Below are 13805 nucleotides of genomic sequence, written 5' to 3'. Positions count from 1 at the left end.
GAAGGTCAAAGGTCAGCAGGCAGGAAGGGGTTAAATGTTAGACTCACATACTTAATCAATTTAATTAGAGACAATAAGGATGGTTAAAGATAAATGCTTCTCGTGCCACACCTGAACAGTCACCTGTCTGAAGTTGTCACCTGCTTCTTTAAAGGAACAAACCGCTGATTTTTCATCAGCTCATCAACTAAACAACAACTACATTCACACATAAAACGTTTTAAACTCTCACTGCTGCACAGAAAACAAACGGACACTGATCCTCTTCACAATGCCCATTATTGATTATTGATTGTTTTCTGGTTTGATTTTTGTGTCTCTGACCTTCTTAAAGATTTTCATCATGGAGATGTTCTGTTGTCTGTTCTGATTAGCTGCTTCATCTTTACACTCTGAAGAAGAAGAAGAAGAAGAAGAAATGAAGAAGAAGAAGAAAATGAAGAAGAAGAAGAAGGAGGATGAGGCGGAGGAGTAGAAGAAGAAAATGGACATATTCCAATTGTAGGACAACTTTTTATTAAATAAACTCATTAATTCTACTTAAAATCAGGCCGATTTATGAAATTGACTCCAAGTTTGCAAAAAATTCTGGAAACTGAAAGTCAATAAAACACAAGATTTTACTTCATGTGAAGGTGTATCAGAGGACGAGGCAGCTGCGGCTTAGTCGAAGTGTCCTTGGGCAAGACACTGAACCCCAAATTGCTCCCGAGGGCTGTGTGTGAATGATTAGTTAGTTTCTTTGGACTGATGAGCAGTTAGCATCTGCCATCAGTGTATGAATATGGGGTGAATGTGATATGTAATGTGTGAAGTGCTTTTAGTGGTCGGAAGACTAGAAAGGCGCTATACAAGTAAAATCCATTTACTAAAAAACTATACAAGTTTTAACACAAACTAAATTGCTTTAGCCACACTAAACCAAACTAGACTGAAACTAAAACTAAATTAAACTAAATTCAAACTAAACTAAACTAAATGTAAACTAAACTTGTGGTAGTTTAGGTGTTATCACTTCCTGTTTTATTTTGGTAGTATTCTTCTTCCCTTGTGTGTCTTGTATTTTTACTTCCTGTCTGTGTTTTCCCTCCAGTTTTGATTGTTGGCCCTCCCTTGATTGTTTGCACCTGTGTCTCGTTGTCTCACCTCCCCTAGGGTATTTAGTCTGGGTCTTTTCTTTGTTCTGTGTTGGATCATTGTTGTACACATGGTGTTGGTCCTGCCAAGCATATATACCGTGAGTTTGTGTTGAATTCTTTGTTCTCCCGTGGACCTTGTTTGGTTTCTTGGATTTTGGATTTTTGGATTTTGCCTGCTCCCCTGTGAACTGTGTTCCCACCTTGGACTCACTCCCCTGCTTTCACCTATGCTAGCCGGTACTTGTCTGCCTTTTGTCTGCTCATTACCTGTCTGCTTACTGTTCTGCCCATACTTGCCTGCATACCACCCCACAATAAACACAGTAGTCATCCGGCTACTTTTCCCTGAGACTGCTTCCTCGTCATCTGCTTTTGGGTCCACATACCTCTATACAGCACCCCAATGTCTAGTTATGACAAAACTAGACTAAAACTAAACTAAACTACATTAAATTCAACTAAATTTAAACTAAACGACTAAAACTAAACTAAAACTAAGCTATACTTGAACTAAACTGAACTTAAACTAAATTAAATTTAATTTGAACTAAACTAAACTAAAATAAAAACTTAAATCACTGTTAAAAGTTTTTCCACAGTTGTTGTGGATCAGAGTGTTTGTGTTTATTTCGTACCTCTATTCATCAGATTTAGTGAGTTTTCCTCGTCTGATCTCTGTTTCCTGTTTTTCTCCTGATAAAACTGGAAAAAATCCTGAAAGCACAAACACACATGAAATATGAAACACTGTCAAACATTTTAAACCATAAACCATCAAACCATGCAGTCTTATTAGATGGTAGATTAGATAAAATAATCAGATTGAACAGTTTAACATCACTCTGTGAGGAAACTAGAAAACAAACTGATAAAGATGTTGACATGTTTAGAATAAACATGTAAAAATGAAGTGTTAATAAATAAAAGTCGCTGATAGAAGAAATTTCCTATTTGTACCTGCAGGAGGCAGGAGAGATCCACTTTCAAACTGAACTCAGTTGTTATTATTAATACGAATTTATGGTAACACTTTATATTAAGGTACACATATTCACCATTAACTAGTTGCTTATATGCATTCATATTAGTAACATATTGGCTCTTTAGCAGTCATTATAAAGCCCATATTAATGCCTTATTCTACATGACCATATTCTACAACTACTTGGCCATTAACTAAGCGTTTTCCCTCAATAACCTCCTAATTACTCCTTATTGATAGTAAGTAATGAAGTTGTACATGAATTATGATCTTAACATGCTTTGCTCAGTATGGGCCTTATAAAGTGGTAGTACCACAAGAATAGTCATTCTCCCTTAATAACACTTAATAAATATTGTTGGGATTTACAATGTTTAAAGGGGGGCACCCGCTTGTGTAGGCACGATCAATTAATTATGGCTATCAGAATGATCGAAGATAATCATAAATAACCACTCTTCTTGAAGAAGAGAGATGATAGCCAATTAATTGAGTCTCATAAAAAACACTAAATCAATTTAGTGTATTTCAATTCGGAACTCAGATTAATAATTAAATTTAACTATAACCAGAATTACCATTAACAGGTAGTAGGTTGAAGGATTTGGAGTTCAACATAGACGAGGTTGGCAAATTACTCACTCTTGTGCAACATTAAAGAAACCAGAATAATTATACACACGCATTTATTTAACAGATAAACAAAGAAAAAACACACTATGAAGACTAACTCTAAATATATTAAACTACAGAACAAAGGCTGTGTGTGTGTGTGTGTGTGTGTGTGAGAGTGTGTCTGCGCAGGTCTGGGTGTGCACCAAAAGCAATGTGTGTGTGTTTCTTTGTTCTGCCTCCGTATGTCTTGCGTGCACGAGCATGAACCCACGTGGTCAGAAACAAAGGAACATGTGAAGCGGGAGCTTTAAAGTCTCTCTCTGCTGGGTGTGGTTGTCTTTAAGGGCCAAACTAGAGGTGTGTATGTGTGGTCTGTTTAGGATAACGGTGCCAAGTTAAAAGGAATTGGTTAACAAATATAACATAAACTAACTTAAACTTTGGCTGAGAACTACGGTTACAATAATAACCTCATGTTAACCAATAGAGAAGATCACACCAACAAACCTCAGAAAAACACAAAAAGTTAAACCGTCCATCATAAGTCTGTTGCTTATCTATATACACTGTTACTCTATGCGATACCCAGTTATTACGTTACCCGTCCGTGGGAGGGAAAGAGAGGTGTCTTTGGTGCTGCTGTTAGCTGTTGGTCAGTCTGTTGTAGACGAGCCAAGCTGGGAAGAATTGTGGTTCTGCTGTCAAAGCGTCTTTTGCTGTGCAGTGTCCGCTTGTAGAGATCGGAGGAAGCTGGTTGCTCCGCCTGTGGTTGTCCTTACAGAGTTAACAGCTCTGTGTTAACTTGCTTCGTGCTCCTGTTAGCATGTAAAGTTAGCTGGCAGGCTTTGTGTGTGGCAGCTGTTTGCGCTAAACTTTGTTGCAGAGATCTAATAGGCCTTCGCAGCACTTTGGTAGATCACTTCGGTTCTGCTGCGTGTTTCTGCTCTGAGCAGATTACACGGCGAAACCAGTAGGAGAGAGGTGGGTGTCTGCTGGTGTGCAGGCTGCACTGAGAGGGCGACAGCCACGGGCTGTCTGCGCAGTGAAAGATTCCAGGAGAAAGAGAGAACAAATGATCGCTGACCTTTTTATTGAACTAGTGACATCCGGGTCACAGGTCAGACTGGCCAATGCTGCATTCAATGGCTCTCAGGATTGTGGGACAAAAGAGAATGCAGTCTCCTAACAAAGGTTCAGATAACAACCACCCAAATGAATGAATTCATCTGTGGAACCCCAACAACATGGTCTATTCTTATGTAACAAAACACAAAACTACCAGTGTTAATAGTGTCCAAATAACTAAAGTAATTCTTTCTAACTCAGAATATGTTCCCCATTCTAAAGTGAGGTGTTGCTCATAACTAATTCACTAGTACGAGAAAGCACAGAACTACGGGAGAGAGAAGATGTTGAGTTAGTAACATGCATTAAATGTTACTAACTCGACATCTTCTCTCTCCCGTAGTTCTGTGCTTTCTCGTCTCTCTCCTCTCTACTTCTGTCGCTTTCAGCAGGTATTTCTGCCTCCGGAGCTGCAGAGTCTGGATCTGTGGTTGTGGGCCACCTGCTGCCCCTGTGTTCCTGCTCGACAACTAATACTACAGTTGTTATTATTAGTCTTCTTACTATTATTATCATTATTATTCCTATCCCTATCATTTCATATTATTATTACTTTATTAATATTAATATTACCACTACCATTACATTATTATTATTTTTAAAATTCTAGATGGAATTTGCATTGTGCTTCCCTCTCCCCCTTCTCTCTCTCAGCCCCCCCCTCAACCCAACCGACAGCGACAGCAGATGGCCGCCCACTCTGAGTCTGGTTCTGTCAGAAGTTTCTGGCTCTTAAAGGAAGTTTTTCTTTGCCATTGTCACCAAGTGCTTGCTCATAGTTTAGATTTCCCAGATTTGTTGGGTCTCTGTAAATAATATTATAAAAACGTTCGGTCTAGACCTGCTCTATAGGAAAAGTGCAATGAGATAACTTTTGTTGTGAATTGGTGCTATATAAATATAACTGAATTGATTTTAATAGTTTGACACTTATTAACCCACACAGGTTCCCTATTCTAAAGTTGCCTCCTCTTCACACTTAGTAAATACTTGCACAATGTAGTGTGACATATATCCATTTTAAGAACTACATATGATGTTTGTTTTTGTATATAGTGTTTTTAAAAATCATTTTGATAATCACCTCAGTGTCTTAGATAACCGTGACGTTAGCTAGTCACTCAGTGTAGCACCAATGTTAGCCCGATTTTCATAGCTTTGCAGCAACAAGCAGCAGCTAGCATTAATAAGTGCTTTACAATGACTAATAAAGAGCCAATATGCTACTAATATACATGCTAATAAGCAACTACTTAATGATGAATATGTGTACCTTTATAGAAAGTGTTAGCAAATGTATTTATAGCTTATTATATTAAATTTAATATCACAGCTGTCTGTTGCCAATCACAGCTCAACTTTCACAGGAAACTGTAAGTTTGGGATACAGGTGTGCACAGGTATGTGTAAACTGTGATGTAATCAAACCTGAGGAGAACCTCACCTCTTTTTCTGAGTCTGTAGTTCAGGGACTTGTTGTGTAACTTCCTGTGGGCTTGGTTAGATGTGTGTGTGTGTTAGGTATGTGTGCCATTTACCAGTTTAGGCAGCAGGACGTAGGAGAGGATGGACAGAAAAATAACAACACAGGCTGTGATGAAATAACCAAATGCTGCATCCTGAAGCTCGGAACCACCTAAAGGAGAGGAAGGAAGCAACGAAAGAAGGAAGGAAGGAAGAGAGGAGGAGATGAGGGAGGAAGGAAGGACAGAAAAGAGAAAACAAAGAGAAATAGTTCTTTATTTTTTACTTCAACAGTAGAAAATTATTTTTACATCAATAAAGAGTTTTTTTTCTTTTTTTCTCTAATGAAACTAAATCAGATGATTTATTGATGAGTTATTGATCAGACTTGCGATGGCGCAGATCATGGCGAAGGCAGCGAAGGTTCCAGCGAGTCCCTGACCACTCATGATGGGAGTCGTATATGAAGCAGGCAGCAACCCGGCCATCCCAAACAGACTGCCCTGCAGCACCGCCCCGAAGGCTGTAAACAAACAAACATAGAACAAGCAAACAAATAAATTTGATCAATAAACTGATCAACAAACAGACTGCACTGAAGTACCACCCTGAAGGCAGTAAACAAACAAACATCAAACAGACTAATCAACAAACAGACTCATCAACAAACAAACAAACAAACAAACAAACAAACTGATCAACCAACGTACAAAAACATGAACAAACAAATAAACAGACTCACAGTTGATGATGATGATCTTCACCATGGTAATGCAGAAGAAGGGCAATGGCTCCAGCGGAACTTTGACTAGGACAGCGGTGACGATGAAGACGAACATGATGACGAGCAGACTGCCCATCACACGCAGACGCTGAGAAATACTGACACAGGAAGAAGTGGTTACATAAAGAAGCAGCTCTTTACTGAGTCTAACAAACCGAACCAGGATTAGACAGTTTGATAAACTCTGAACTGAGACATCAAACACGGAGAAGGAACCTGTAAAGACCAAACAGTGAAGTTCAGACAGCAGCAGGTATCATATAGAATATGGAGAGTAAAATAATGAAACAGAAACAGAAACTACTGCTGTTAATAAACAAATAAAAAAGATGAATTTAGGCTTTTTATGGATGCAATATATTTCAGTCTTTTATTTTTTATGGGCCACTGGAAACCATAGTCCTAGAAACCCAGCAGTCCTTACTGGAACAATCTCTATACAACAATCTCAAAGACTTCTCAAACCTCCTCAGGACTATGTAACTCTCCTCAAGGACCTCTGGAACCTCCTGCACCAACACCAAAATCCCAAAAGACCACTGTAAACCCCTTGAGAACAACTTTGCGACTGAAGAGGTACGAAGGGCCCAGAACCCCTCTCCACTAGCAATATCCAGGGCAGATTTGTGCAAATCCCTCAAAAGGACTAATCCATGCAAGGCACCTGGACCTGATGGCATCCCTGGCCGAGCTCTCAAGGTGTGTGCACATCAACTGGCAGATGTCTTTACAGACATTTTCAATCTCTCTCTGCTCCAGTAGTACTCCCCACATGTTTCTAGAAGACAACTATTGTCCCCAAAAAGACCAAAATCCTCTGCCTGAATGACTACCGCCCAGTTGCACTCACCTCCACCATCATGAAGTGCTGTTAGTCAAAATCTTCATCACCTCCTCCCTCCCTGACACACTGGACCCACTTCAATTTGCATACAGACCAAACAGATCAATGGACGACGCCATCGCCCTAGCCCTCCCCACTGCCCTTTCCCACCAGGACCAGAGGAACAATTATGTGAGAATGCTGTTCATTGACTACAGTTCAGCATTCAATACCATTGTGCCCTCCTAGCTCGTCATCAAGCTCAGAGATCTGGGGCTCAACACCGCCCTCTGTGATTGGATCCCGAACTTCCTGACTGGCAGACCCCAGGCTGTGTGTATAGGCAGCAACATATCCTCCACCCTGACTCTCAAAACTGGCACCCCTCAGGGCTGCATGCTCAGCCCTCTCCTGTTCTCCCTGTTCACACACGACTGCATGGCCGGCCACAGTTCCAACACCATCACAAAAACAGCAAGACACCGGCTCTTCTTCCTCTGCAGGCTGAGGAGGCTCAACATGGACTCCAGGATACTCTGTAACTTCTACAGTTGCACCACTGAGAGTATCCTGACTGGCTGCATCAACACCTGGTATGGCAGTTGCACCACCGTCAAATGTAAGGCTCTACAGAGGGTGGTGAAAACTGTACAGCACATCACCAGGACTGAACTGCCATTCATGGAGGACTTCCACACCCAGCGGTGTAGGAAGAAGGCCAACAGGATCATCAAAGACCACAACCACCCCAACCACAAACTGTTCTGCCTGCTGCCATCCAGCAGACTACAGCAGCATTCGGTCCTGCACCACCATGCTCAGGGACAGCTTCATCGCTCAGGCCATAAGACTTGAACTCTTGAGCTGTCAAGCTCATTACTGACACTTTACTCGCACCTTATTGACGGATGTCACTTAACCTTGTACTACTATTACTACCTGTTTACATCTCTGTTTATATATATTTATTACTACCGTTTATACCTGCATACATCATAGTATGTGTGTGTATATATGTATATATTTGTTTACTTATTTTTACTACCTGTTTTCAAGCTGTGTAACATCACAGTATTAATATTTAGTGCCCTGCCTGTCTAAAACCCTTTTCTTACCTGTCCATAACCTGTCTACATAACAGTTTATTAATTTTATCATTACTGTACACCTGCCTACCACAGTATTATTTTTTATTTTATTGTATTATATTTTATTCTATATTAAATTATATTCCTATATGTTTTGCCTGTTTTTGTGAGCAGCAGAAGAATCCAGCAGAGTTTTTGTTAGGCTGTTTTACTTGGTATGTAACACTAGCTAAAAGTAGCATAGCAAGCTATGGCACGTTAATTAGCAGAATGAATGTACAATAGGCCACAAATTAGCTTACAAAGCTAACCAAGTGGTGTCATACAACGTTTTCAATGAGGAAACACTGAGGAAAACCAAATAGCGCTCTGAGCTACCAGGCCGCTCAGAGTTCCTCTGACCATGTTAGATTAAAGGACATAGACAGCTCGCACTTGTTCCACGAGGTTTTCATCAACAGCGGGGACATCGGCACTTGGCTGCAATAGACACTGATGCATCACAAAAAAACACAGAACTGCACCAGCTACCAGGTATGTTTCTACATTATTTTATTACTCATTAATTGAGTGAAAAAAAGGCCTGCAACTCATTAAAAAAAGGGGTTTTGCCAGCTATGGGTGGGTGCTAGAGTGTGGGCTCACTGATATTGTTGAATTTGAAGTGTCTTTTGGGTGTAAAATGTATTTTGTTATCATTTTGCAATAGAACTATTGGATTGATTCCAATTTTGTGTAAAGAGAGGGATTTCTGAATGTAGCCTAATGTAAGAAGTTGTTTTTTTTTGTGTTAATTTTATTTTATATTTTCTAAATAATAAGAGATTACTTATTTAGCTATATTGTTGTGTGGTGTTTGATTATTTAATTTGGAAGCTTTTACCATATTTGAGGTTTATATTTTAATTTAAAGGAGTATTACATCCATATTTGTTAGTTGAAAGGAGTTATCTTACTTGCTAAAACACAAATGGAAAGTTAATTGATGCTGGGTTTCAATGTTATTATTTAAGGAACTTTATTCTAAAGGAACTCAGGGCCCTGCCCACACTTATTTTATAGAGGGTAGGAGCGTTACACCAATCTTACACTTTTCAACAACGTTTGAGACCCCTGAATTAACATCACACACTGCTCAAGGATCACTGTGAAGTCCTGAAGAAGGTCTGGATCCTCTTGAACAACATGAAGCAGCTCAGTTACAAAACCATTAAGACATTTTCCTGCAGACTCTCTACAACTTTCTGAACCCTGAAAACACCTCTGTGGTCTCTCCTGAAGGGCCTAGAACCACAGCTTGAGACCCGCTGGCCTCCAGTACTCTTTTTCTTTGTTGGTGTTGTTATCTTGTAGTACCCACAGAGAGTGCAGGAAGGAGTTGAGGCAGGTGCAGAGGAGCAGTGGCAGCATTGCGCACAGCGTCATCACGTTGTTGAATTTGGCCTCCAGAACACTGCGATGCTCACCTGCTGCCTCCGTCTGATTGGCTGAAGAATCAACCAATGAAGAGTCCTTCAGACGGCTGGTGAAGTACTGCAGACAGAAAAAATAGAACTATAATGTTACTATATTTATATCATTATCAAATCATATGGTCAGACTCAAAACAACAATGTGTTGTCTCCCAATTCTTTCTGATTTCCTGTCTGTGGCTCTCAGCTACCAGCCCACTGGTTCCTACTGAAGATGTAAGTCTTTAAAAAACACCTCTAAAACATAAAGTTTCATTTTAAAACTAGACTTAAACTACAAATGTTACTCAAACCAGAGACAATAGTGCACTTGACTCAGAGACACTAAGATCAAGGAGTTGAGTCTCTGTAATTAATTGCACTTTAATTACAGAGACCCAACAAATCCCACCATGAGCAAGCACTTGGTGACAGTGGCAAGAAAAAACTTCCTTTAAGAAGTAGAAACCTCGAGCAGAACCAGAGTCAATGGTGGACGGCCATCCGCCGCTGCCGTGTTAGGTGGTAAGGTAAGGTTGGTTCAGAGCAGATGGTGTGTGCATGGAGAACAGACAGGAAGTGATGTCATACCATGGTAGCAGTCATGAAGAAGTTCCAGGGCAGCAGCGTTCCTAAACCGAGCATGAAGAAGATCAGCCAGACGCCAAAATACCTGCAGGAAATGTTTTGAAAAAACATGTGTTACTGTTGTGTTTTCCTGCTGTGTGTTTTTATGTCATGGTTTTGTGTTTGTGTTTGGTTATTTCCTGTTCTATTTTGAAATATTCTCCTTCCCTCATGTGTCTGTTCCTGGCTTTGACTGCTGTGATTGTTTTCACCTGTGTCAATGATGTCACTTGTGTCTCGTTGTCTTTAAGTGTGTTTAAGTCTGTGTCTTCCTCTGTTTCATGTCAGATCGTCGTTGTACACGTGTTAAGCTTCCTGACCCTGGTGTTCTGGGTTTTTTGGATTTACACTCTGTTTCTGGTGTACCTTTGTTTATGGACTTTTGTTTTTTGCCAGCTCCCTGTTGGAAATGTTTGCCTCTTTTTGACTGCTTACCTGGTTGTGACCACTGCCTACCTGTAACCTGAGTAAGCCTTGTTCTTTTCATTAAAACTGTTGAACTGACTCTGCTCTGCCTGCTGTCTTTGTTTGGGTCCTCTCCCTGTTTCCCGGCTTTACACTTAAACGTGACTTTTTACTGTTGTGTGTTGTTACTGTGTGCGTGTTAGTTTATTTCTCTAATATCTCAACATCTGTAACATCCTGCAGTATTGATTATTGGTTCTTAATGATTTGTCAATGTATTATATCTGCACAGTGAAAATATTTAAAGTTGGTTTTGAGTCACTTGTCTCTCGGTGAGCTGACAGCCATTTTTCTCTTAAGGCCTGATGGACTGAAGACCTGATGGACTGAAGACCTGATGGACTGAAGAGGTCCTGTGAGAAACAGAGGGGTTAAAGCAGGTCAGTGTGAAGACAGAGTGCTGAGCGGCTGAAAGACAAAAACAAACCTGCTGCTGCTACTACTGTTATAATAATACTACAACTACTATTCATATACCACTACTATACTACTTCTACTTGCACTAGTATACTGCGACTGACAGATATTTACTTCAGAAAACTGAAAACAGCGCTACGTACAGATGACCTTGTTGCCATAGCAACATCTCCCACAGCTCATACAAGATCATTTATCGTTATACAACACAAGGTTGTACAATGAGAGTAAGTAAATCATTCGGTGCATTTTTTTGAATTTGCGTCTGGGGGAATGCAAGACAGCAGCAGCAGCAGCAACAACAACGACAACAACAACGACGACGTCATCTGGACACTGTTTTCAGAATCAAGACGTTTTGGCTCCCATCCGGAAGTCATTCTCAATTGTGAAAAAATGGGACGGGAACTAGAAATTTAAGCTACTCTGTGTTACATAAGCCCTGCCCTCAGGTAGGAATCTACCTGAGTATCTGTTAATAGCTAGTTTCACCTGAAACTGACCTAATAGTTTCCAAGATGGCCCAGTAATCAGTAATCAGGCCTATTGTTTTCTGGCTGCATCTACTTCATCACTGTTAAGTACCTGATTAGCATGTGATTGGCGTGACCAAGGTGATAATACACTCGAGTGTACTATTGAGTACTTGAGTGTATTATCACCTTGGTCACGCCAATCACCCCGGTAGTCCCTGCCCCCACCCCCTCTATCAAAGGCGGATTGGTGGTAATATCCGCCCTGAAATGTTCTTTGTCGACCCCGTTCAGGGGATCGACGACGTCTTTTGCTGATCGACGACGTCTTTTGCTGTGGCACACCACGGTCCATCCATCATCATGAGCAAAACTCATGATGGAGGAGTTGTTTTTTAATCCCAATAAAATAAATGAAATTATCTAAAACAAAAGGAAAATTTTAACTCAATTTTAAATTGTGAACTTAAAATATATTTATTTTTTATGAAATGTTTATATTTTTAAATTTAAATTATTTTTTTAACAAACTAAATAATATATTTTTTTAATAAAGTGTGCCTACGTGCAACGTTTCAACCTCTGTGGGTCTTCTTCAGGCCAAGGCACAACAAAAAAGATATAAAATGGCTTGCAGACTGGCAGAGATGTTGACTCTTCAATGGTTTGAGCAAGAATGAAAGAAAAAAGCTCTGCGCTCTATTTATACCCTCCTTTGTAAGTTGCTTTAACTTTGGTTTGTGTTATAAGTTTGTGCTTGTGTTTTACAATTTGAGTTTTATCCACTTGTTTTTAACCCCTTAAATTCAAAATTAACCAGATTTTAATATTGTATATAATCAAAGATGAAATATTAATATTTTTAATTTAAAATATATTTATGTATTTTCAGTCTATGTATAAGACTTTTATTAAATATCTTTAGGGATCAATTGTAGGATTAGGGTGGGGGTGGGATTTGGTAAAGGGGTTAGGGTTAGGGGACTTAGAAACATGACATGGTTAGTTAGTATTTGCACTGGCACAGGTCTTAAGTCATGGTGATAGTAGCTCTTTTTTGTTAGGGTAACAGTTCCCAAATACATTTTAAGCCCAGCTAATAAAAATTTAAATAAAAACTGAAAAAAATATTTCTGATTGAACTAAAATAGAAAACATTTTAAAAAAGGGGATTAGGATAAAAAGGATTTTTAAATATGATAAGCCCCAATAAATATATTCCAAATATGCCTCCTAGTTCCCGTCCCATTTTTTCACAATTGAGAATGACTTCCGGATGGGAGCCGAAACGTCTTGATTTTGAAAACAGTGTCCAGATGACTACGACTGAAACCTTTTCTACGATAGAGCACTCCTGGATGAATGAGGGACTACACCATCTTAACAACAACATAGTAAAGATAATATGGTTATTATCTTAACATAAAATGTTCAATATCTGGAAACAGTGTCCATTCACTTTGACTGCGCTTGAGCATCAAGCACCATCGATGTAAATGCAGAGTCCCCCTCCTCATCCATGGACAGGCCCCACCCACTGTTAGATGTTAAGGAACAGTCTGAAATCTGAGACCTGATGGCTTCAAACCAGAGTACAAACTAGTTCATGTCGACTTGCTGGTTTTCTGTAAAAACAAGCAGCTGCTGTTTCTCAAAAATCAGACGACTGAGTGTCCCTGAACGCACCATCTGCAGTCACCACTCAGAAGTTCGGTTCAGTATACAGACACGGTGTTGTCATGTGTCGTCCCACATGGAGGAAGTGAATCGTTCAGAACCTCTGACGTTCAAACTGTCACGTGTTTGTTAGAATTAGTTTTCTTTGGTTTTTAAAGAATTCATCAAACCAACAATAAATGAAACCTAGTCATCCTGAAGCTGCTCACACTGATAGAACAGCATAAATATTTCATAAAATCATAAATAATACAATAATTAATAATAAATATATATTAGTACAAACAACAAAATTAACTTGAACTTCCAGTCAGAGTAAAAAAAACAAAAAAAAAACAGCTACATATTTTACCTACAGTGTTTCTGCAGAATGACAGCAGGCCCAGATGTTCTGTCAATGTCCTCCAGATATTTTCCTCATCAGTCAGTATTTGTTTCTGCTGGTTAAACCTCAACAGCTTCAGTCTTACTTTGTTAAACTCTGTTAGTTTCTCTGTTAAATCTTTGTCTTCTTCAGTTTCTCGTCTCCTTCAGTCAGTTTTGTCAGTTATGAAATCTTTTTTTCCTGTTCCTGTCACATTTCTTTAAATCCTCTTTCCTCTCTCTCAGTGATCTTCTTCCACTCGTCCGTCTCTCTTCTTTCTGCAGTTTCAGCAGAATCAGTTCTTCAGCCTG

General features: G+C 39.6%; 1 protein-coding gene and 1 long non-coding RNA gene across 4 annotated transcripts in view; one reads left to right on the top strand and one right to left on the bottom strand.

Moving 5' to 3' along the window:
- The window catches only part of LOC122873331, a 9619-nt gene extending 4229 nt beyond the window's left edge, over positions 1 to 5390 (top strand). Inside the window, exons 2-3 of the long non-coding RNA XR_006377400.1 lie at positions 2713 to 2715; positions 5262 to 5390. This is a non-coding gene — a long non-coding RNA (uncharacterized LOC122873331). The remainder of the gene's footprint in view (positions 1 to 2712; positions 2716 to 5261) is intronic.
- Positions 1 to 13805, bottom strand: part of LOC122873329 (equilibrative nucleoside transporter 1-like) — a 15681-nt gene extending 1876 nt beyond the window's left edge. The window contains exons 1-9 of one of the 3 annotated variants that reach the window (XM_044189926.1): positions 13483 to 13805; positions 10826 to 10916; positions 10063 to 10144; positions 9381 to 9553; positions 6068 to 6207; positions 5714 to 5848; positions 5400 to 5497; positions 1775 to 1853; positions 325 to 392 (exon numbers count right to left, since the gene is read on the bottom strand). In XM_044189926.1, coding sequence (XP_044045861.1) covers positions 325 to 392; positions 1775 to 1853; positions 5400 to 5497; positions 5714 to 5848; positions 6068 to 6207; positions 9381 to 9553; positions 10063 to 10144; positions 10826 to 10851 — 801 coding nt within the window. In that variant the 5' untranslated portion in view covers positions 10852 to 10916; positions 13483 to 13805. The remainder of the gene's footprint in view (positions 1 to 324; positions 393 to 1774; positions 1854 to 5399; positions 5498 to 5713; positions 5849 to 6067; positions 6208 to 9380; positions 9554 to 10062; positions 10145 to 10825; positions 10917 to 13482) is intronic. The other 2 variants (XM_044189925.1, XM_044189927.1) reach the window with 2 other exon arrangements.

The sequence above is a fragment of the Siniperca chuatsi genome, linkage group LG3 (assembly GCF_020085105.1).
Source record: "Siniperca chuatsi isolate FFG_IHB_CAS linkage group LG3, ASM2008510v1, whole genome shotgun sequence".
In the NCBI taxonomy this organism is placed as follows: Eukaryota; Metazoa; Chordata; class Actinopteri; order Centrarchiformes; family Sinipercidae; genus Siniperca; species Siniperca chuatsi.
Note: the sequence above shows the minus strand (reverse complement) of the source record. Positions and strands in the feature narration are given on the sequence as shown.